This window comes from Danio rerio, chromosome 10 (genome assembly GCF_049306965.1).
Source record: "Danio rerio strain Tuebingen ecotype United States chromosome 10, GRCz12tu, whole genome shotgun sequence".
NCBI classification, from domain to species: Eukaryota; Metazoa; Chordata; class Actinopteri; order Cypriniformes; family Danionidae; genus Danio; species Danio rerio.
In genome coordinates this window covers 960384-983893 of record NC_133185.1, presented here as the reverse complement: position 1 = coordinate 983893, position 23510 = coordinate 960384, and the positions used below count along the sequence as shown (strand labels likewise).

Below are 23510 nucleotides of genomic sequence, written 5' to 3'. Positions count from 1 at the left end.
AACGCGCGGACAGGGGCGCAACTACACATTTACTGAGGGGTATGCGGGTTCAAATTTTGTGTGATCCCTCTTATTTTGGCAAACTAATAATTTAATTAATTAATTAATATTAAATAAAGACCAATTTTCAGATTAACCTTATAACTTTTGACATTATGTATGATTTGACAGTTTATTTTGATAAAAATAAAAACAAATCTAAACAGTTACGTCTACATGAACACTTTAGGCTGTGTGACTGCATGTTATTGCGTTAAATGATTTTGAATTAAACAATAACAATGTTATATTTGTATAAAATGCAAAAAAATGTTTTTTAACAAAACATATTTATTTATTTTTATTATTTAAAACTTTTAATAAGGATAATTTTATAAATAGTTTTGGCACAATGGCGCCCCCCCATGTGTGGCGCCCCTATGTGCGGATAAATCACGCTATTCGCGCATAAATTGCCATGTGAACATTTGAGTTTACTCGCTTCATTCGCGCGTCAAATTAACTTGAACAGATGCGGATTCGCGTGATGGGCAGGGCTTCTGTCTGCCCGGTGACTTTAGCTTCGTTGCTAACATGGATTTTTATGAAGAAAATAAGTGTTTATGTACTTTAAGAAGGCTGAAAGACAGCGTTAATACGTTTAGGGTCGTGTCTGAGTCCACTACATGCTTTCAGATGTGCATCCAGCTCTGTGAGCTCATAAACTCCTCCAGAAACTGAACCTGGATGACGGAGGCTTTCAACGGTGCTTCTGACTGAGCCAAGCCCAGTTTGATGACTTGTTGTCGGTGTCGCCTGGAGGATTTCCCCTGGGACTCCAACAACAAGCGATACGTCACAATCACGCCCCCACAAGAGCAAGCTTCTGATTGGTTAACGCGGCGCGAATGTCCGCTGAAGTTCAGATTTAAGCGCGTCAAACGTGCACAACGGTCAATTTGCCATGTGCGTATCGCACTATTCACACCGCGCCATTCACGCAATTCGCGTCATTCGCTCCGCGCCGTATCGCGCTGCAGGATGTCTATTCGCGCGTTTGCATTGACTCAACATGTAAATCACTCGCGCATGGCGCGTCTGGTGTGAACGCAGCATTACACAAGCTGAAGAGTATGCAAAATCACTCTTTTGACATTAGATGGCGCTACACAACGTTAAGCTTCTGACACCCGCTTATAACACAGAAGAAGAGGAGGAGAGGAAGTTCACACGTTTGTTTGTAAAGTTACTGGTGACTCAAACAAGCATGGATGGTTCAAGCAGCAGCTCCAGCTCTAGCGACGAAGAAATTATCATTGTTCACAGAGCAATAAGCAGCTCCACGTTCATATCGCCTCTGGACATCTGCTTCAATGTGCATTGACAGTTTTGCGCTTGAGCGCCTCCACGTGCTGTTTACTGTAACTTCAGCAGCTTCGTGCTCGTAAACAAAAGTGCCGATCTGATTGGTGGAGAAGATTTTGACGCGGTGCGTGAAAACAAAAAAACGAGCATGAGGCGGTTTTTTTAAAAATGATGTTATTGCGCCTGCCGTTTTGCACATTGGTGTGCACGATCACATTGACGCCCGTTATTTAGTCGCAAAACGTTAAACGTCGACGGAAAACGTGAGCAAAGAACGTCTCGGTGTGCACGGGCCTTAAGATGAAAATGTCAATTTGCAATGTCAAGCAGCAGAGCGAGCTGTTTTTAACGTCTAGAAATCAATAGAAGTGAATGAGAGTAGAAGTCTAGTGCCAAAAAACAATCCAGTGGCTGCGTTCGCTCGTATTTAAAGAATAAGGTAAATAGAAAAATAATGGAAATAAATGCTATATGAGCAATATCACACCAGTAGCATTGCGATATGGCTGTATATTGGCACTTGTGGGAGGCGCGCGTTGGCATCGCCCCTTAGTGCCCCCACCAGTACCAATATACATCCATATCGCACTGCTACGAGTGTGATATTGCGTTTATACAACAGTTTGAAGGCATAATTGTGTTTATAAAAACAAAATCAAACATGGATAGTCACTTTTGTATGAGGAACTACTTTCTTCCACGTTAGATTCAAATCATAAGCTGACAGTTAAACAGCTGAGCGTGCATATTTTAAACTGTAGATCTGTAGTGTCTGCTTTTTGCTGGCTGTATATGGGCGTAGTAATACACAAAGGGTAAAGAGGCTTTACGGGTGCTGATATTATTTGAATATATCACGGCTATCCGCCAATCAGATTAAAGAACCAGACAGAACTGTTGTATATATATATATATATATATATTAGGGCTGTCAAATAATTTAAAACATTAACGTAATTAATCACACTTTTTTTGTAATTAATCGCAAAACGGCGTATTTATTACAGAAATACAAACACAGGCATCAATGCCAATAACAACAAAAAATGATTTCCATGATGGATTCTAAGTGGACTACAAACACACACACACACACACACACACACACACACACTTTGACAACCCACACGGTATTGCACATGTGGTGAGCGAGGGATCCCTTCAGATTCATCAATGCGATGTCAACAAACTTAGCATCGTGTGTGTTGTGAAACATCACAACGATGAAGTGTGCAGATGATCGAGAAGGGATCGGGGGTGAGAAGGGTGCGCAACTTATTTGAGGACCGAGAGTGAAACGCGAGATTTCCGGGAGAATATCACTCGTTTGCGGGCATTATAAGACTCCTGGAACTTCCGGTAGACGTGGGATGTCTGAATATCACGTTTAACAACTAAAGTGAGTCGCGATCCAGCGGTACATCCTTTATAAACTGTCCGACGTGCACTGCTCTCTGGAGCTCAGAGGGGCGCACAGTGTGTGGCTGGGATTGTGCGGGATGTGCGTTTTCAGCAGAAGGAGGGCTGTTCAGAAATGCTAGGTAAAACACAATGTGGATATGGATCACTTTCATTCTGAAAAGCTGTTTTAACACTAAGATGTATTAGTGTAAACGGGAACTGAGTGTGTATTTTTCGTGAACGGGTTTGCTACGGGGCAGGGCAGAGGATCGGCAATGCCAGCTCAGCATCGTGTTGTCTAATGGCCATCGATTAATAAGAAAGCTTCCTTATTTTTAAGTATAAATCAATTTTTATTGTCATTGTCAAAATAAATAAGTCCAATGAAAAGTCTAATCCTTCTTTTTATGCATATTGAGTGTTTTTAAGAGAGAAATATATGCCAGCACTTCATTAAAACATCCATGCTTTAGGGTTGTGCATGAGCTGGTGATCGGGGAAGCAGGGTAACGACACCCTCCAGTGGTCATCATGGTAAATCTTGACGTTCATTTTTGCAGAGCTTCAGATGGGAATCCTGTCTGTGTTTGCTGCTTTCTCTCAATGCTGCATTCGGAGCTTTTCTGAAAACTCTCAGTCTGTCTTTGCTTCTCTTCTGAAGCTTCATATAATGACTCCTAACACGAACATTGCAATTACCAATAGGACATGAGCAAGAAAATAATCCCTGATGGTATAAGCTCCCCATGCAGGCTGCACCACGCTTCATCTGCCTGTTTGTCTCCTCTCCTTTAACAGCAGCCATCAGCTAATTAGTGATTATCCTTGATAATTGACATGTGCGTTTGTGCAATTATGCAGTTATTGAAAAGAGACAAAAGACTCACATCTAAAGCTCTGGCAGGGATATTTCTGCCTCCTGCCATACGCTTCAATCAAGCGGACAGAGTGCTGGACCAGCCAGAGACGTGTGACACGGTTTATTCACTGAGAGTTGGGGAAAAATGTTGGGGGAAAGTCATTTTCTCACCCTTGTGTTGTGCTGACAGCATCAGTCATTCAAATGAAGTATTTCTGCAAGATTAAAATCTGGAGAAACTTTAGAAAATTCAGTACAAACCTTGCACAAAAACATTGATTATATATAAAGATGTGCAGATTGTGCTTTCAGACCCCCTCAGACTTTCCTTGCGTTATTTTTTTCAGTTTCTTATATATATATTAATTGTCATAATAATATATTACATATACACACAAATGCAAATACACATATAAATGCAAAAACACAGAGAATAACAACACACACACACACACAGACATTATTCATCCGAAACGTACAGCAAAGTTTGCCCTAAGTAATGCATTTTATGATTAGCAAAATGTAGACAGCGCCCTCTACTGGATTTTTCATCTGAAACGTACAAAAAAAGTGTACCCTAAGTAATGTATTTCAGACTCACAGTAATGAAGACGACACCCTCTAGTGGATTTGTCATCTGAAACGTACAACAAAATCATACCCTAAGTAATGTATTACAGATTTTCAGAAATGTAGACAGCGCCCTCTATTGGATTTGTCATCTGAAACATGTACACTGTACAAAAAAGTGTAGCCTAAGTAGTGTATTTCAGATTCACAGTAATGTAGACAGCGCCCTCTTGTGGATTTGCCAAAATCGTACCCTATGTAAATCAGATTCACAGTAATGTAGACAGCGCCCTCTGGCGGATTTGTCTTCTGAAACGTACAACAAAATCATACTCTAAGTAATTTATTACAGATTTACAGAAATATAGATGGCGCCCTCTAGTGGATTTGTCATCTGAAACATGTACACTGTACAACAAAGCTGACCTTAAGTAACCTATCTCGGATGCGAAAAATGTAGAGAGCGCCCTCTAGTGAATCTGTCATCTGAAACATACAACAAATGCACCCTAGGTAACTTATCTGAGATTTGCAAACCTCTGGTGGGTTTCTCATCTGAAACGTACAACATAGTTTACCCTAAGTACCTTAATTTTAGAGTTTGCAAAAAAATGTACACAACACCCTCTAGTGGATTTTCATCTAAAACATACAACAAAGTTTAGCCTAAGTCGATCATTTTTAAATTTACAAAACATAGGCAGCGCCCTCTATTGGATGTGTCATTAAAAAGATAAAAATGCACCCTAAATAATGATTTCAGATTTACAGAAATGTAGAAAGCACCCTCTTGTGGATTTGTCAGCTGAAACGTACAACAAATTGTACGTAAGTAATGTATTTAGATTTGTAAAATATAGACAGCGCCTTCTAGTGGATTGGTCATTTTAAAACAAACAAAAAATGCACCCTAATTAACTTTTATAATCTTTTATTCACAAAAATGTAGACAGCGCCCTCTAGTGGATATGCAATCTGAAATGTACAACGAGGCAGAAATTTCTAATGAGCTTATGCTTATGTTGGGGAGGAGTGTGTGAGCAAGCGGTCAAATATTCTTTTCCTTCACAGATGCGGGTTGATCAATCATTAATAGCACACATACCTGTGGTCAACCTTTAGCTACAAACACTTACTCATTAGCGAAGCTTGCAAGAGTTTCCATGGCGCCCAAACCATTGGATGGTTTTCCAGAGCATGAATCAAGGGCTGAGCAAAGACAAAACTCAGCAGAGATACTGACAATTCCTCCTGTGTACATCACGGTCTTTTGTTGAAAACTCACACAAACACACACACACAAACACACACACACACACAGACACACACACACACACACACACACACACACACACACACACACACACTGATCAGCGTCAGTGAGGAATAAAGATGAATGTAGTGACTGGTAAACAGAAACGCGAGTCAGTGCTGCTTAATGACACAGATCTAATGTCCTTTAACAACCACAGACATGTCCCAGCATGCTCAGCACCCGCCAGTATCTATCTATCTATCTATCTATCTATCTATCTATCTATCTATCTATCTATCTATCAATCTATCTATCTATCTATCTATCTATCTATCTATCTATCTATCTATCTATCTATCTATCTATCTATTTATCTGTCTGTCTGTCCGTCCGTCCGTCCATCATCCATCCATCCATCTATCATTCTTTCGTTCTATCGTTCTATATATAGCGATACAATGAGGCATCAATATTAGAGATGCACACAACACAGGCTCATTCTGAAAACGTAGCCCTATATACATTTCTGGAGATCGCTAAATATGTAGCCAGATGTACGTATGACTGCATTTCATCTTTAAAACGAATGCTACGGTGTGGTATGATGCCGTTCCTTTTCGCTCTTACCAGCTGACTGCATACCTTAAAATGGACAGCTTTTCCACTGTTACCAGTTTGTCCAGTGGCTCACTGCGTACGACGGCGGACTTGAGACGCAGAGAGGAGTTGACCATTACAACGGGGTTTAAGTCTGGTGCAGAATGGTTCCAGATAGCAGGTAAGACACAAAAAAGCCCCAAAAATTTAATAAACAAGTAAATAACAGGGTGAGCATGTGGTAAAATCTGAAAACACGGTAAAAATTAGACGAGGGCTTGTATTTTTCTGGATTTCTTTTTAAAAATGTTATTGGGTTTAGGGTAGGAGGTGGGCATTAGTCAATCGATGCTTTTGAAAACACCATTGGTTGGGCTTAGGAAAGTAGGTGGGCGGGTCAGTCGATTGGTCAGTGAGTCTGAGCGGCCTCTGGTGGATTTATGTGAGAACAGCAGGTGTGAATGGCACACGTGAGAATAATTTGAGATCTGAAAAAGTGTACACAGCGGCCTCTGGTGGATTCACAAAATCTCAAAAACAAATGTACCTCCTGGGACGTATTTAACACTCTCCAGAAATGTATATAGGGGTACGTTTTCATAATGATGTTCATTAAAGATTTATGTCACATCTAAACAATGTTTAGTATTGCAGTACTTCAGTGTCATATGTGTTACCACAATTGCCGTATATTTTACAGATTGTATTTTTTACAGTGCAGAGTCACTGCTCAGCTGTATATGCATCATATGCTTTCAGACACAATCTATATACAGTTTAGGTCAGAGTTATTCACCCCTTGTATATTTTTTCCCTAATTTCTGTTTAATGGAAAGAAGATTTCTTCAACACATTTCTAATCATAATAGTGTTAATAACTCATCTCTAATAATTGATTTATTTTCTCTTTGTCATGATGACAGCACATAATATTAGACTAGATATTCTTCAAGACACTAGTGTTCAGCTTAAAGTGACATGTAAAGGCTTCACTAGGGTAATTAGGGTAAAGTTAGGGTAATTAGGCAAGTCATTGTCAATCATAGACAATCCAAAATTAATATTGCTTAAGGGGGCTAATAATATTGACCTTAAAATGGGTTAAAAACAATTAAAAGCTGCTTTTATTCTTGCTAAAATAAAAAAAGACTTTCTCCAGAAGAACAAATATTAGAGGAAATACTGTGAACATTTCCTGAATCTGTTCAACATCATTTGGAAATATTTGAGAAAGAAAAGAAAATTCACAGGAGGGCGGATAATTCTGACTTCAGCTGTAAATGTTAGTTTGGTATGGCGCCTCGGGCTGTGTTTGTGTTAATCTGATTAAACTTAAAGAGTTTTTTCCTTTCCGTCGGTAAATACAGTCCTCGTCATGATCTGATCTGCCAGGAATCACAGCTGTGAGGAGAGAAACACCGAATCATAGTCTTTGTTGATGTGAAATGGGATCACCAGCTTTCTGCCGTTTAACAGATCCGATCTCAAACAATAGAGCTTCAAACGGCCGTCGCTTCTGAAGCTGACTCTGGTTTTGATCATGCGAGCGATCCTTCATTCTCCAATTTCCTTTTGTTAACTTTACGATTTTGATCGACCTTTCACTTCAAACCCCGAGTAAGAACATGAAGACCTCACGTTTGTTTTTGCAGTTCATTGTGCAGCCATTTATCTCTTCAAATACCGATCCCAGTCGAGACACATTAAAGGGAGAGTTCAGAAAAAAAAATGAAAATTTGCTCACTTATAACTCCCTTAAGTGTTTCCAAACATGTATGATTCTCCTTGCTCTGCTGAACACAAAAGAGGATATTTTGAAGAATGTTGTAATCACTGACTTTCGTATTATTAAACCCAGGCTCATTCTGAATACATACCCCTATATACATTTCTGGAGAGCACCAAATACATCCCAAGAGATAAATTTTTTGCAGTTTTTGCTTTTTGCGAATCCACCAGAGGATTATACAGATCTCAAATTTCTCTCATGAGTGGCATTCGCGCATGCTGTTCTCACGTAAAATCCAACAGAGGCCGCTGTCGACTGACTGACCGCCATACAAAACCACTGATTGACTTGCCCACCCCTTTCCAAAACCCAACCGACAGTGTTTTCAAAACCACTGATTGACACGCCCACCCCTTTACAAAACCCAACCGACAGTGTTTTCAAAACCACTGATTGACACGCCCACCCCTTTCCAAAACCCAACCGACAGTGTTTTCAGAAGCACCGATTGACCAGCCTACCCCTTCCCTAAACCCAACTGACAGTGTTTTCAAAACCACTGATTGACCCGCCCACCTCTTTCCAAAACCCAACCGACAGTGTTTTCAAAACCACTGATTGACCCGCCCACCCCTTTCCAAAACCCAACCGACAGTGTTTTCAAAACCACTGATTGACCCGCCCACCCCTTTCCAAAACCCAACCGACAGTGTTTTCAAAACCACTGATTGACCCGCCCACCCCTTTCCAAAACCCAACCGACAGTGTTTTCAAAACCACTGATTGACCCGCCCACCCCTTTCCAAAACCCAACCGACAGTGTTTTCAAAACCACTGATTGACCCGCCCACCCCTTTCCAAAACCCAACCGACAGTGTTTTCAAAACCACTGATTGACACGCCCACCCCTTTCCAAAATCCAACCGACAGTGTTTTCAAAACCACTGATTGACACGCCCACCCCTTTCCAAAACCCAACCGACAGTGTTTTCAGAAGCACCGATTGACCAGCCTACCCCTTCCCTAAACCCAACTGACAGTGTTTTCAAAACCACTGATTGACCCGCCCACCTCTTTCCAAAACCCAACCGACAGTGTTTTCAAAACCACTGATTGACACGCCCACCCCTTTCCAAAACCCAACCGACAGTGTTTTCAAAACCACTGATTGACCCGCCCACCCCTTTCCAAAACCCAACCGACAGTGTTTTCAAAACCACTGATTGACACGCCCACCCCTTTCCAAAACCCAACCGACAGTGTTTTCAAAACCACTGATTGACCCGCCCACCCCTTCCCTAAACCCAACCCACAGTGTTTTCAAAAGCACCGATTGACCCTGATTGAAACCCAACCGACAGTGTTTTAATAAACAATCCAGACAAAAAAAGCCCTGACGACAGCATGATTTTACCATGTTTGCAGATTTTGCCACATTCTCACCCTGTTGTTTACTTGTTTATTTTATTTTTTGGCTTTTGTTTTGGTCTTGTCTGCTATCTGAAACCATTCCTTGCCACTCGAACCTCGTCCTCACGCTTAACTCAGCTCCATGTCACAAGTACGCCAACGTCAACGCGGTCAGCTGGTAAGCGTGAAAAGGAACAGCATCACACCGCCTCGTAGAGTTGGTTTTAAAGATGAAATGCAGTCATACATACTACTTTGGAATTGTATGTCTACTTTAAAAATACTGTCAAAAGTATGAAAAAATATGATTCCAACTCCTCAAAAAATTGTATGATCACCAGAGTAAACTGAATATCACCTGGTGGTCATGCTTGGTAATGCATTCAAACAAAATCACACTGAAAGCTATTTCTTTTGAGATATCAACTTCAAATTTGGAATATAATTTGTACTGATGTTTAGCTTTGAGTTTTGGTCACTTTAACAAGTTGTGTAAACTGTATTTTATGTCATATAATAAAACATACATTTATTAGTTTTGCCAATTTCACAAACATAACGGCACATAACTTTAGTTTTATTGAACTTTTTCTGCTACAATCTGACATCCGTCTTCTCTAAAATGAGTTTGATCTATGCACCAAAGTGTTGAAGATTGGCATTCATTTAGGTTGAACATTTGGGACAGTTAAACGTTTACTTACTGTGTCCATATTATATTGCACAACGCTTAAGTAAAAGAGAGAGTAAATGATGACACACTTTTAATTTCTGTGTCAACTATCCCTTTAATCTCTGGGCTTCCTATAACCTTAAATAAACAGAGAGAGTTGTAGTTGTTTGGGTGATACCCGAGTGCTGGCACGCGGAGGATTCGCCCGCTCCTGTTGGCATTATAATGCACCGCCGCATGGCCTGCTGCCACCGCTGGGACTGCGAACGGCACACTGGAGCCATGCTGCCTCCATTCAGGCCTCGCTCTCTGCTTTTATTACATAAAGTGCATGCGAAAGGTCCTGGAGTGCACAGACACGCTGGACACCCGTCTGCTTCCCCAGCAGGCCAGATCTGAATGCTTATTGATCACCTTCCTTTTTTTGTGGCTGCTCTTTGTGAGCCAAAGGACAGCTGGGATAGTTAAAGAAAACCCTTTTACTAGATGTAAAGTAAGTCTCTGATGAGTGTGTAGTAAAGTTTGAGCAGAAAAAAGCACACTAATAATGTTCTCCAGCTCTCTGAAACTGACCGCTTTAGGCTTTAATCCTAATTGCGGCGTTTTGGTGACTGTCGCTTTAAATTCAAATGAGATTGAGCTCTTTTCAGAAGAGGCCGTCCCTTTTTTAATCCGGTGTCGCCACAGAGGAATGAACCGCCAACTTATCTAGCACATGTTTTACGCAGCGGATGCCCTTCCAGCTGCAACCCATCTCTGGGAAACATCCATACACACTCATTCACACTCATACACACTCGTACCGCATGTGTTTGGACCAACCCAGGCTCATTGTGGAAACGTAGCCCCGCGGACGTTTCTGCAGACCGCGAGATACGTCCCGGGAGGTATGTATTCGAGCGTTTTTTGTTTTCGCGGATCCACGAGAGGCCGCTTTGCACGCTTTTTCACGTCTCAGGCGCCTCCCGGGAGCTCGCGCCGTTCGCGCCCGCGCTGTTCTCGCGCGAAAAGCCACCGGATCGGCCGACCCGGCCGCCCTCCTCTTCCTCCTCCTCCTTCCCTACACCCGAGCGACAGCTTGCAAAAGCCGTCCAAAAAAAAAACCGAACAAAAGCCCTCGTCTTCGATTTCGACCGTGTTTTTGGATCCCGCCGCATTCTCACCCTTATTTTTTGGATTCCGTTTTTCATCTTACCTGATTTCTGGAACCGCTGTTTCCCGGACCCGATCTCGGTCGTCCTCCCTGCGGCCGGCTCCTCCTCCGGGGCCTCCGCTCCGCCAACGCAACACTGTGAGCTAAGCGGACAAACTGGTTGCATCGCCCTGCAGCGTTCGCTCGAAAAAAACTAAACGCGTCTGTACGTACCTCCGGCTACGTAAATCGCGGTCTCCAGAAATGTCCGCAGGGCTACGTTTCCAGAATGAGCTTGGGTTGGTTTGGACAGTGGGGGAAAACCGGAGCACCCGTAGGAAACCCATGCAAACGCAGAGAGAACATGCAAACTCCACACAGACACACCAGCTGACCTCACCGAGGTTTGAACCAGCAACCTTCTTGGCTTGCGGTGACAGCACTACCTGCTGCGCCACTGCGCCGCCTGAGTAAATTAACAGTGCATCTCCATTTTTGTGTGAACTAGCCCTTTAACGTCAGCAGATTCCTCTTATATAAGATGAGCTCTGAGCAGAGGAATTCCAGCTATTGCTGAAGTCACTTTCAGAGGAACTTTCGTGGCTAATCATTGATTTCTGAAGCATATTTCCGAAAACATAAATGAGGTCAGGACGTGTGCTTTACAGCTCGCTGCTTTCTGCTATCCGAGACCGTGGCATTCCTGAGCGGACATTAGAAAGGACAAAGATCGGGAGATTCACATTCCTCCAGCATGAGGAGGACAGCCGCTGTGATGTCATTTAATTAAGGTTACAACATTCAGTTACCTTCAGCTTAGTCCCTTCATTGATCAGGGGTCGCCACTGCAGAATGAACCGCCAACTATTCCAGCATATGTTTTATGCTGTGGATGCCCTTCCAGCTGCAACCCAGTACTGGGAAACACCCATACACACTCATTGTCACACACTATGGCTAATTTAGTTGATCAATTCCCCTATAGCGCATGTGTTTGGACTGTGGGGGAAACCGGAGCACCCGGAGGAAACCCACGCCAACACGGGGAGAACATGCAAACTCCACACAGAACTGACTCAGCCGGGACTCGAACCAGTGACCTTTTTGCTGTGAGGTGACAGTGCAAACCACTGAGCCACCGTGCCGCCTGATGACAGAGTTTTTAATTAATAACTGTGTGTTTTGCTGAAAACTATGCCTAAGCGTGAAGCAACGAAGCCTCATCATCTGTCTGATTACTCTGAGCTATAGAGGATGGAGGAAAACATGTCGCCTGTTATCCACACTACACTTCTTTCTCTTATTTTAATTAGCTCATCTAATAAAGCATATGCGTACAATTGCCAGACAATTCTGCAGCTGATCTTATGATGATGCCACACAGTAAGCAGAGGGAGCGTGAAATGGCACACAACAGGAAACCGATGGTGTAGTTTGAGGCAAATGACATCAAAGTTATCAGAAATACTGCTTTCTGTACACTGTCATGAAAGAGACATCGACTGAACATATGAGCAGCAGAACACTGACCCCTGCTGGCCATCTTGTGTCATACAGCACAGAAAACAATGCACATGTCTGACAGGGTTCCTTTTGCAATTTCTGGAATATCATGCGATTTTAGGGGTATTTCAGACATTGAATGCCAGGAAATTATATATATATATATATATATGTGTATAGACAGAATGGTAAAGTACAGAGAGGTCCGAGATGTTTTATTGACAGTGGGAACTCTGAACTGAGCTCTTGATGTGTGGATGTTTTGCAGTTCGAGGGCTGTCAGAAGGCGTTTTCCCGCCTGGAGAACCTGAAGATCCACCTGAGGAGCCACACGGGTGAGAAACCCTACGTGTGTCCACATCCCGGCTGCCTGAAAGCCTTCAGCAACTCCAGCGACAGAGCCAAACACCAGCGCACGCATGTGGACACGGTGAGCACACACGCACGCACGGACATACATACACGCACATACATAGAGACACATGCACACACAGAGCAAGACACACACAAACACACGTACATGCACACTCACTCACACAGAGGCACATGCACACACACAGAGAGAGAAAAACACACTCACAAACACACACAGAGACACACACAAACACATGTGCATGCACACACACTCACACACAGAAACAGATGGAAAAAGACAAATACTCAAATACACAGTGAGAGACACACAAAAACAAGTGCATGCACACACACACACGCACACACACACACACATAGAAAGACACACACACACAGACAAACACAAATGCATGCACACACACAGATACACACACATAAACATAGAGAAAGACATACACTCACACACACACAGAAACACACAAACAAGCATGCATGCACACACACATGCACACACACAAAGAAATGCACACACAAACACAGAGAGAAAGACACACACACACACACACACACAGAAAGACAGACCCACACAAACAAATATGCATGCAGACACACACAAAGAGATGTACACATAAACACTGAAAGAAACACACACAGAGACAGACACATAAACACACGTGCATGCACACACACATCGACACATGCGCACACACACAGAAACACAAACACACAAACACAGAAAAAGACACACACACATCCACACACACACATGCATACATACGCGCACACAGAAATGCACACACAAACTCAGAAAGACACACACAAATACACACACAGACAAACACACACAAACAAACGTGCATGCACACACACAAACACAGAGACACACACAAACACATGTGCATGCACACATAAACAAACACACACAGAGAGACACACACAAATATAGAAATACACACAAACACAGAGAGACACACATTTCCACACACGTATGTGCACACACACACACTCCAAAAATATTTTTGTTCCTTGTTCAAAGTACTTATTTAAAATAAGCTGAAACAACACAATTCTTGAGATTTTGTCGGGACTGTTTTATGTTCAATTCACTCAAATTAGTAAAAACAACTAAGTTAAATTAATTCCTTCATGTTGTCCCAACACAAATCGATTGTGTGGAACCCAATATTTTTTACAGTGCACACAGAGAGACACACTTTTGGGATTCATTGCCCTACTGGTAAGATCAGGAACAGCAGGGTCCTATAAATGTGTTCCAGCCCCTCCAGGTGTGCAGGAACATGTCATTGCACAGCTCCACACTCACACTCTCTCTAACACACACACACACACACACACTTTGTGTCTGCAGAAACCGTACGCGTGTCAGATCCAGGGCTGTGGAAAGCGCTACACCGACCCCAGCTCACTGCGGAAACACGTCAAATCTCACTCGCTGAAGGAGCAGCAGGCCCGGAAGAAGGTACGAGAGACACCAACACACACAAGTCAGTCATCATGTACTCGTCACCACAGCCACACACACACAATCGAGAAGCTTTTTGTGTTTTATCCACAGAATTAATCTGCAGATTTATGCGGAGCGATTTTGAGAGCAACTAACAACTTAAAACATGAAATAAATAAACTTTTAACCGTTTGTTTAAGGCAGGGGTCACCATATTTGTTCCTGGAGGGCCGGGGTACCGCAGAACTTAGCACCAACCCTAATCAAACACACCTGAACAGGCTAATCAACAGCTGCGTCCCAAATGGCACACTATGCACTCATGCACTATGCACTTACACACTCAACAGCACAGTATATGTATGTAGTGTCGTCCCAAATGGAGCACTGATGTTTTTTTACTACAAACCGTTTCCCTGATGACGTTTGACGGATGCCAAATCAGTGAAAAAAATGACCGAACTATCAAATAACACCTGCCATGAGTATAATCACATTCACCATCGGGAGGCGCTATAATCACTCTCGTAGGAGAATTTAGCTTTCACAATCCAAAATAAATAAAGTTATCCAACATGTGCCCGATAGCTCCGCCCCTTCTGCTACATGAGCAAACCTGCGGTCGTTGAGTGCGTGAAGTGTCCAATAAGGGTGGGCGTCACCACAATTTTTTAACTCGATACAATACCGATACTTTTTGTTACATTTTTTACGATACCGATATCGATACCGCTTATTATTTAAAATGTTAATGTAATTTTTTTTAAATAATGTCAAGAAAAAAATCATTACATGTAAATACACACACACACACACAACCATATTGCATATACACACTGCATACACATACATACCGTATACATACAATGCACAGATACACACACACACGTATATTTATTCACCTAATGGCAATGAGAGAGAGCTGATTTATTATTCTGATTTATTATTTTATTACTTTATTTGTATTTAATTATTATTATTATACTTTATATTAATCTACTATACTATTATTTGCTGTGTTTATGTTTATATATGTGTGTGTGTGTGTATGTACGTGTTTTTGTGACATATCAGGACACAAATCTGTATAATAACATAGGTATGACACAGGTATTACAAAAATGAGGTGAAATATGAGGACATTGGTGACATCCTTATTTCTCAAAATGCTTATAAATCCTACAGAATGAGTTTAATCAGAGGGTAAAGCTGCACACAGTCTACTGTGATGGTTGGGTTTAGGGGTGGGGTGGGGTGAGGGCAATACAATATATGGTTTGGACAGTATTAAATGAATGGACTTTTCACAAAAACAAATGTGTGTGTGTGTGTGTGTGGGGGTGGGTGTTTCCCAGCACTGGGTTGCAGCTGGAAAGGCGTCCGCTGCTTAAAACATATGCTGGAATAGTTGGCGGTTCATTCCTCTGTGGCGACCCCTGCTGAATAAAGGAACTAAGCTGAAGGAAAATGAATGAATGAATAATGACATATTAATATGTACATTGAATGTACAAAGGTGGATTATTAATGTACCAAAGTGTACCTTCGATGTACATATTTCAACAATGTGTGCGTTCGTCCGCTGCCTTGAAACGGCAAGAGTTGTGCGTTTGAGATGAAGTGCGTATAGAACTGGTCGTTGGAGGTGTTGATAACCAAATCTCGAAAACTTGTAACTTGTTATAGCAGCTTTGTGTAGGAGCCGTTCATTATGACAGAGGCACAAAATAAAGGTCACGTCACCATAGATACGGATTCCTCAGGTGGAGGGAAAATAGTGCCGCAACATCCACTCGCACCAATCAGCCACTCGCGATGTATTATTAGACTCGCTAAATATAAGCACGCAGGTCGAGAGCAGCGGTATTTTAAGCGGCGATATTACACCATATGCTCATGATTAATTACTGTATATTCAGCTCAATTAAGCAAAAGATTATGAGCCAATTATACGAGCCATTATCTCCGCTTGTTGTCATCTGTTTGCTTTATTTGTGAGGTAAATGCAGTCAGAGCGAAATCAGAGTTTAATTCTTGGTTGTGTTGTGTTTGTTCTTGTGTACTTGGCCGCTTTTTTCTTAAAAATGCTTAAATTAAGACGCATTTTTCAGACAAGCAAAACATATTTTGGCTTTGGTTTTGTCTTCTTATTGTCAGTGTAACAAGTCAGTTCAGCAAATGGAGTTGAGAATACACATGTCTTGTTTCCACTGAGAGGTACAGTACACTGTGAAAAAAAAATCCTAATATGCCTTTTTGCAATATAATATTGTATTTTTTCTTGTCATCATTATTTTTATTATTACAAGTGTTATTATTATTTATTTGTTGTTTATTTAATTACAATTTAATTTTATTACTATTATTTTTATTTTATTTTTATATTTCATGTGGGGGTCAGAACTCAAATTACATGTATGACAGATACTATCTTTCTACTCGATGTAATTTTCTGACATGTTTTTGCACTAAAATGTTCAATAAAAATATATTTGAAAAAAAAAAGAAAAAAAAACGTAAAAAAGGTCAAATAACTGGCAGCTGATAAACAAAAACCATAAAATTACGATAAAAATTCTTTGTTGAAATAAAGTGCAAAAAATAATAAATATTTTCATTAAATTATATTTAATAATATTTCATTTAATGATATTTTCATGAAAATGTTTACAGATAAACACTGTTATTTTACTGACTTTTCCTACATTATTACCATCAAATCCGTTCAATAAAGTTACACACTAAGAGTTTTACAGAGAAACACTGTAATTTTACAGACTTTTCCTAGATTATTATAATTGAACCCCATCAATAAAGTGCCTGCACTAAAAGTTCAAGAGAAAACAATGTTATTTAAAAGAATTTTCCATAAATCATTACGATTAAACACCTTTAATTAAATGCCAAGACACATGCTCATGCTCGTGATTTAACAGTTTTATTTTGGATCAATAAAGTCTGGAAAAAACAACAAATGAGATACAACTGCTTACAATTCTCACAACTTTAAAATTAGAGTTGTTATTGGCTTTTCTGTAAACATTTTAATGAAAATATCTGTAGAATTATTATTTTTTGCGCTTTATTTCAACAAATAAATTTTACCATAATTTTATGTTTTTTGTTTGGCAGCCGCAGCTGCAAGTCATGTGACCTTTTTTTACGATATATATATACTTTTTTACAGAGCAAGTAATTACAATTTATTACTTTAATTTTACGTAATTTTAAATGTACTTCAAAAGACAGGAAAAATCAGTGTGTAAATAATACGCATTTTTTTGGTATAAAACAGACACTCCATGTCTGAGGCACTTCAATAATCACGCGCACATTATTGTCATCCACTCAAGAAGTCAAATACAGATGCAGACGCGAGCGCAAGCGAGAAAGCAAAACCCTCAAAGTTTTACCCTCATGTGGTTTTAAACCTTTATTTGTTTCTTACATCTGTAGAACAAAAAAGAAGATATTTTGAGGAATGCTGGAAAAAACTGCTCTGACTTCCATAGTAGGAAAACAAAAATACTATGGAAGTAAATTGGTTTCAGCAACCAGCATTTTTTCTAAACATCTTCCTTTGTGTTCCACAGAACAAGTGAAGGATGAGGAAATTATGGCAGATTTTTTTTTTTGGGTGAACTGCCCCTAAAATCTGACCAACATCTTTAAAAAATGTCTGCTGTATTATTATGTATGAATTCCCTCAGTCTTGAGTGTGACTGTGTGTTGTGTTGTAGTTGAGACGCAGCTCAGATCTCAGTCAGGACGGACTCAGCGAGTGTTTGACGGTTCAGCCGCTGCAGCACAGCCTCTCCACACTGGACCTGATTGAGAGCAAGCACCACTCACCCACAGATGACCTCTACACCGGTATAACCCTCTTCATGTGCTTATGGAGCTCTCTGCGTTATTGTATTTATTATCATTGTATCGTATTTGTGTCGGTTATCATTTTACAGTCAGTTCTGTATAGCAGCAAAAGTTACGAAGCACAAAGGCTTTTTGATGGGAGCTGAAGTCTGCAGCTCTACAATGTTTATTTTACTAGCGCACATTGTTACTCTCTAGGTAAACAAATAATCGCCTAACGAAAAGTTTGTTTTCAATCTAAGCATCTGCTTCTGCATTTGAAAAAAATACAGAACTGTGATCATTAAATTCCCTGTTTGATTCGATAGGTTACACGAGCTGGATTCACTGGTCAGATGTGCTAGTAGCACACTGAGGACACCTGCTGGTTACAAGGGGGTATTGCAAAAAATACCAAGCTAAAATTAATAGAATTAAATAAATAGATTGGCTCCTTCACTGATGTCAGTTTGATGCTTCAGACACAATATTCTTGGCAATGCCCCTCTTACTGTTAGTTTGCTATGAGGGAAAGATGCGCAAAAAGAAATATGGCAAAATGCGACGTGGACTGTATGACAAAAATGCAATCTCGATAATTCTTTTCTGTATTGATCGATGTATCTTGATAAGTTTTTAATGCTTCTACTTTTAAAAGAGGATCCCAACCATGACTGAAGGTGGATACTGCTGATGGGAAAGTGAAACGAGCGCTGAACAATACTGGGTGACGCAGCATAAACTATTTTCAGATGATAATATTCAGCAGCCAAAAATTTGGTTATTCTCTAATATCAACATAATTATATATTCCTGTTGTTGCATTTTTCTGATGTGTGATTGGCACTTAGGATCAATATTGAGTAAACATGTCCAGAGTTATCATCAGGGCTTGACATTAGCTGTTTTGATCACCAGCCACAGTGGCTAGTAGTTTTCCAACATTACTCTGCATTTTCACTCGCCACAATTTTGCTGTTGGGAAAATATTTTTTATATGCGTAAATATGACTTTCACCTGCTTAAATTACTTGATTTAGATGGTGTGTTTTGTCCACATGCCTCCTCATTCGTTTCACATTTTGTGTGTGGTGTATGAGCAAATAGGTCATGGTTTTATAGTGTTATACTGCGATTAGTTTTTATTTCACGTCACTTTTCAGAACTCAAAATTAAGGATTTACCAAATTGATCTCTGACCACTCCAAACTATGATTCAAGAGTTCACACTTAGATATTGCCAACCCAAGCTCATTCTGGTAACATAGCCCCGCGGACATTTTCTGGAGACCCACGACCGGGATCGAGTCCGGGGAACAGCAGGTTCCGGAAATCAGGTGAGACGAAAAACAGAATCCGAAAAATAAGGGCGAGAACGCGGCGGGATCCGAAAACGCGGTCGAAATCGAAGACGAGGACTTTTGTTTTTTTTTTCGTTTTTTTCTGATCCGGCGGCTTTTCGCGCGAGAACGGCGCAGGCGCAAACGTCGCGCGCTCCCAAGAGGCGCCCGCCCGAGACGCAAAAAAGCGCGCACAGCGGCCTCTCACGGATCCGCGAAAACAAAAAAACGCTCGAATACGTACCTCCCGGGACGTAAATCGCGGTCCGCAGAAACGTCCGCGGGGCTACGTTTCCACAATAAGCCCAGGTTGGATATTGCTTGACAACTGTAAGCAGGTTTGGCATGCTGTCCCGGGAGAGAACCCTGAGCTCGGAGATAGTTGAGCCCAGGGCTCCCGCCTGGTCCATAGAGCATGTGAGGGGAGTACGAGATCAGGTGGTTCTCAAGAGCTCCCCTTTTTTGTAAAGGAGAAAAGGAGGAGAAAGGGGGTGGATGGGGGGTTTCTTCAGAAAACGAAGATAAGGGAGTAATATCTAGCTAGGCTACTTATTGTGAGTTAGGATAGATCTGATTGGCGAACTAATGAGTGTAGATAGTCGGCCAGCTGCAGTCAATCATATCACGTGCTCCTCTTAATTAGTTTAAAAACTTCACTTATTTCTTAGCCACAAATTTTAAATGTGTCAAAACAAGCTCAATATAGCTGTATGCTGTACTTTTTATTTAACAAAACATTTCTTTAAAAAAAAAACAAAGAAAAATAATTGACTTTTAAAAATAATAAGTGTCATGTATTAAAAATATGCGCATTAATCTGTCCTTGCTAAAGGTCTCTCAGTTCGACTGTTGACTACACATAAATGGAGAGTTAATCTCATATAAAAGCAACGTTGTTGTAAAAAAATGATAATTAAACCATATTAACAAAAACAACCGTAAGCTAAAGAAAGCAGGTGATAAACATACTGTGATAATGGAAGGATGATCACATGGTTAAAGCCGATTAATATGCTGTTCAAAGCGAAAGCAACCGGTGCTGCTTACAAAAAGACTTATTTTGGAGCTCTTGAAAGCAGCAAGACTGTGTGTGCATTAGTTTACCTTTTTTGTCTGACTATTTGAAAGAGAACGGATCACAGTTGCGTTCCTGGCACGATTGCTTCAAGCAAGGAAACAGGAGCGCGCACGCGCTTAAAACAGTCTCGCGCATCACATCAGCTCTTTGCACGAGTGATCATTCATTCATTCATTTTCTTGTCGGCTTAGTCCCTTTATTAATCCGGGGTCACCACAGCGGAATGAACCGCCAACTTATCCAGCTAGTTTTTACGCCTCGGATGCCCTTCCAGCTGCAACCCATCTCTGGGAAACATCCACACACATTCACACACACACTATGGACAATTTAGCCTACCCAATTCACCTGTACCGCATGTGTTTGGACTGTGGGGGAAACCAGAGCACCCGGAGGAAACCCACGCGAACGAAGGGAGAACATGCAAACTCCACACAGAAACGCCAACTGAGCCGAGGTTCGAACCAGCGACCCAGCGACCTTCTTGCTGTGAGGCAACAGCACTACCTACTGCGCCACTGCCTCGCCACAAGTGTTCATCCTCTCGGTATTCATCTGCTTTCTTCAGCTCGCACGAACTCTAATTTTTTTGTTAGTCGTGCTGTTTCCCGATTCTAAGATCACATTTGCACGCATATTGGGTCATCCTTATAGTCGAACCCTGCTGCTAAGAAAACCACAATTTAAAAATAATTTTTGACCAGTCAAAGTGGCAAGTGGGAGTGACTGTCTAAAGCTGAAGTCTCCCCGCATTTGGCGGATTGGCTGGTGTTAATGTTAAGCCCTGGATATCATCATTATCAATATAAAGTTGATCACGATTCAATATGATCTTGTTTATTGGCCCAGCACAGCTAATAAACAATAACAAACTGACAGCCAGTTGAAATTTGAAGTGCTCGTGCATTTTAAAGCTACAGACGACATTGTGGAGAAGCTTTGCTTGATTTTAGGCCCTGCTTCAGAGGATTATATAAAGATAAATGATCTTTGGCATTTATGATGGAAGATTCAGTATATGTTTTTGTTATCATTTCATTCAATCCCCATCAAGCCGATGACTGCGCCATTGTTAGAACATGCTCTTTGACAGCTTACATGTCTCTCATTTCATTAAAGAAATGCCTTTGCATATTATGAAGGGTAACAGCATAGCATGATACTGAACGCAAAAGACCTGAGCACACGGGTGAAATAAGTCCCTCTATTACATGCCATTCCTCACAGTGAAGGACGGCAGCAGCAGTGCCGTGTAAAGCATGTTCTGTGTAATTGGCTATACAAAGCTTTCAGAATATTTTTGTTGAGTTATTTATACATGAAAGCGTGGGCTAAAGCTAGCTAATCTAACCACTGTTGTGCTTAAGGGTGATGGTTTTCTGTTTTTCTCTTCTGTCGATGGGCAAGTCTTCACCCTGAACCAGCCGAGCCAAACAAACACCCTGAACAGCCCAATGCAGATCGCAGGCGGTCCACAGACTCATCAAAGTCCTCATCAGACTCACCAGGCTCATCAGATCCATCAGACTCAGACTCATCTGACTCACCAGACCCATCAGGCTCACCAGACTCAGACTCATCACATCCAGCAGATTCATCAGACTCACCTGACTCATCAGATCCAGCAGATTCACCAGACTCATCTCTCTCCACATGGAGCACTGCCACCATTACAGGGAAACAACAGGTGGGATCGCTGTCATCAAATGTGTTGAGCACAAATCAATATTTCACTCAATGATGGAAATGTACTATTAGTTTTTTCCAGACCTGCCCGAGTTTCTTTTTTCTGCTGAACACATGGTTTTATTTTGAATATTGTCAGTAACCGTACAGCTGACCTTATCCATTGACTGCCACAGTATTTTTCCACTTCAGTGGTCTCTTTACCAAATAAACATTGGTTTTAATTCATTCCAGAGGTTTACATCTGACCAGATGGCACTTTTGGATCAATTTCACACCAATTATCAGGAACAATTTATCACTAATTAAGTGTAATTAAGAGAGTCGATTTTCACATCTACATTCATTTAAATGATAAAAGTTCTGATCATGGCAGATTTCGCCAGTACTGCACTACCTGACAAACGTCCTGACGTTGATCCCAGTTGTAAGAGCAACACATAATAACCTGACCTATAGTTGATGATGTGTAAATGTGTTAGAAGGTGGATTTCTCTGACGAATCATCTGTTGAACTGCATCCCGATCATCACCAATACTTGTTACAGACAGAACTTAAGTCAAAAAATAGCGTGTTAATAGAATTTATACTGAATTGAAGAAATTAATTACATTTGAATTTATGTATGCTCAACTGGTTCTTAGCTGAAGCTGTTCCAGTGCAATATATAAGAAGTGACCACTAGGTGTCACTGTAGAGACGGGTTTCGAAGCTTCGACACATTTGCTTTGGATGTTTCTTTAGCTCTGTCCCAAATGGCACACTATGCACTATGCACTCATGCACTATGTACTTATGCACTTATGCTGCGTTCACACCAGACAGGGAACGAGTGTCAATCGCGAGTGATGTACATGTTAAGTCAATGCAAACGAGTGAATAGACATCCTGCGGCACGATAAGCGCGAATGACGTGGCGCGAATGGCGTGGCGCGAATTGAGCTATTTGTGCATTTGACGCGCGTTTTGCGCAAATCACTCGAATTCGAAAATCTGAACTTTAGCGGACATTCGCGCTGCGTTAACCAATCAGGAGCTTGCTCTTGTAGGGGCGTGATTGTGACGTATCGCCTGTTCTGCACACTTCATCAAACTGGGCTTGGCTCAGTCATTAGCACCGCTGAAAGCCTCCATCATCCAGGTTCAGTTTCTGGAGGAGTTTTTGAGCTCACAGAACTGGATGCACATCTGAAAGCATGTAGTGGACTCAGACACGACCCTAAACGTATCGACACTGTTTTTCAGCCTTCATAAAGCACAT

The 23510-nt window shown here is 41.3% G+C and overlaps 1 protein-coding gene across 8 annotated transcripts in view; it reads left to right on the top strand.

The window, feature by feature from the left end:
* glis3 (GLIS family zinc finger 3) overlaps positions 1-23510 on the top strand; it is a 47040-nt gene that overhangs the window by 15128 nt on the left and 8402 nt on the right. For 7 of the 8 annotated variants that reach the window (XM_073914141.1, XM_009305042.4, XM_021479194.2 and 4 more), the window contains exons 6-9: positions 12742-12903; positions 14197-14307; positions 18033-18165; positions 21970-22249. In XM_073914141.1, the coding sequence (XP_073770242.1) occupies positions 12742-12903; positions 14197-14307; positions 18033-18165; positions 21970-22249 (686 nt within the window). Of the gene's footprint in view, positions 1-12741; positions 12904-14196; positions 14308-18032; positions 18364-18473; positions 22250-23510 lie in introns of all 8 variants that reach the window. The other variant, XR_012385968.1, reaches the window with a different exon arrangement.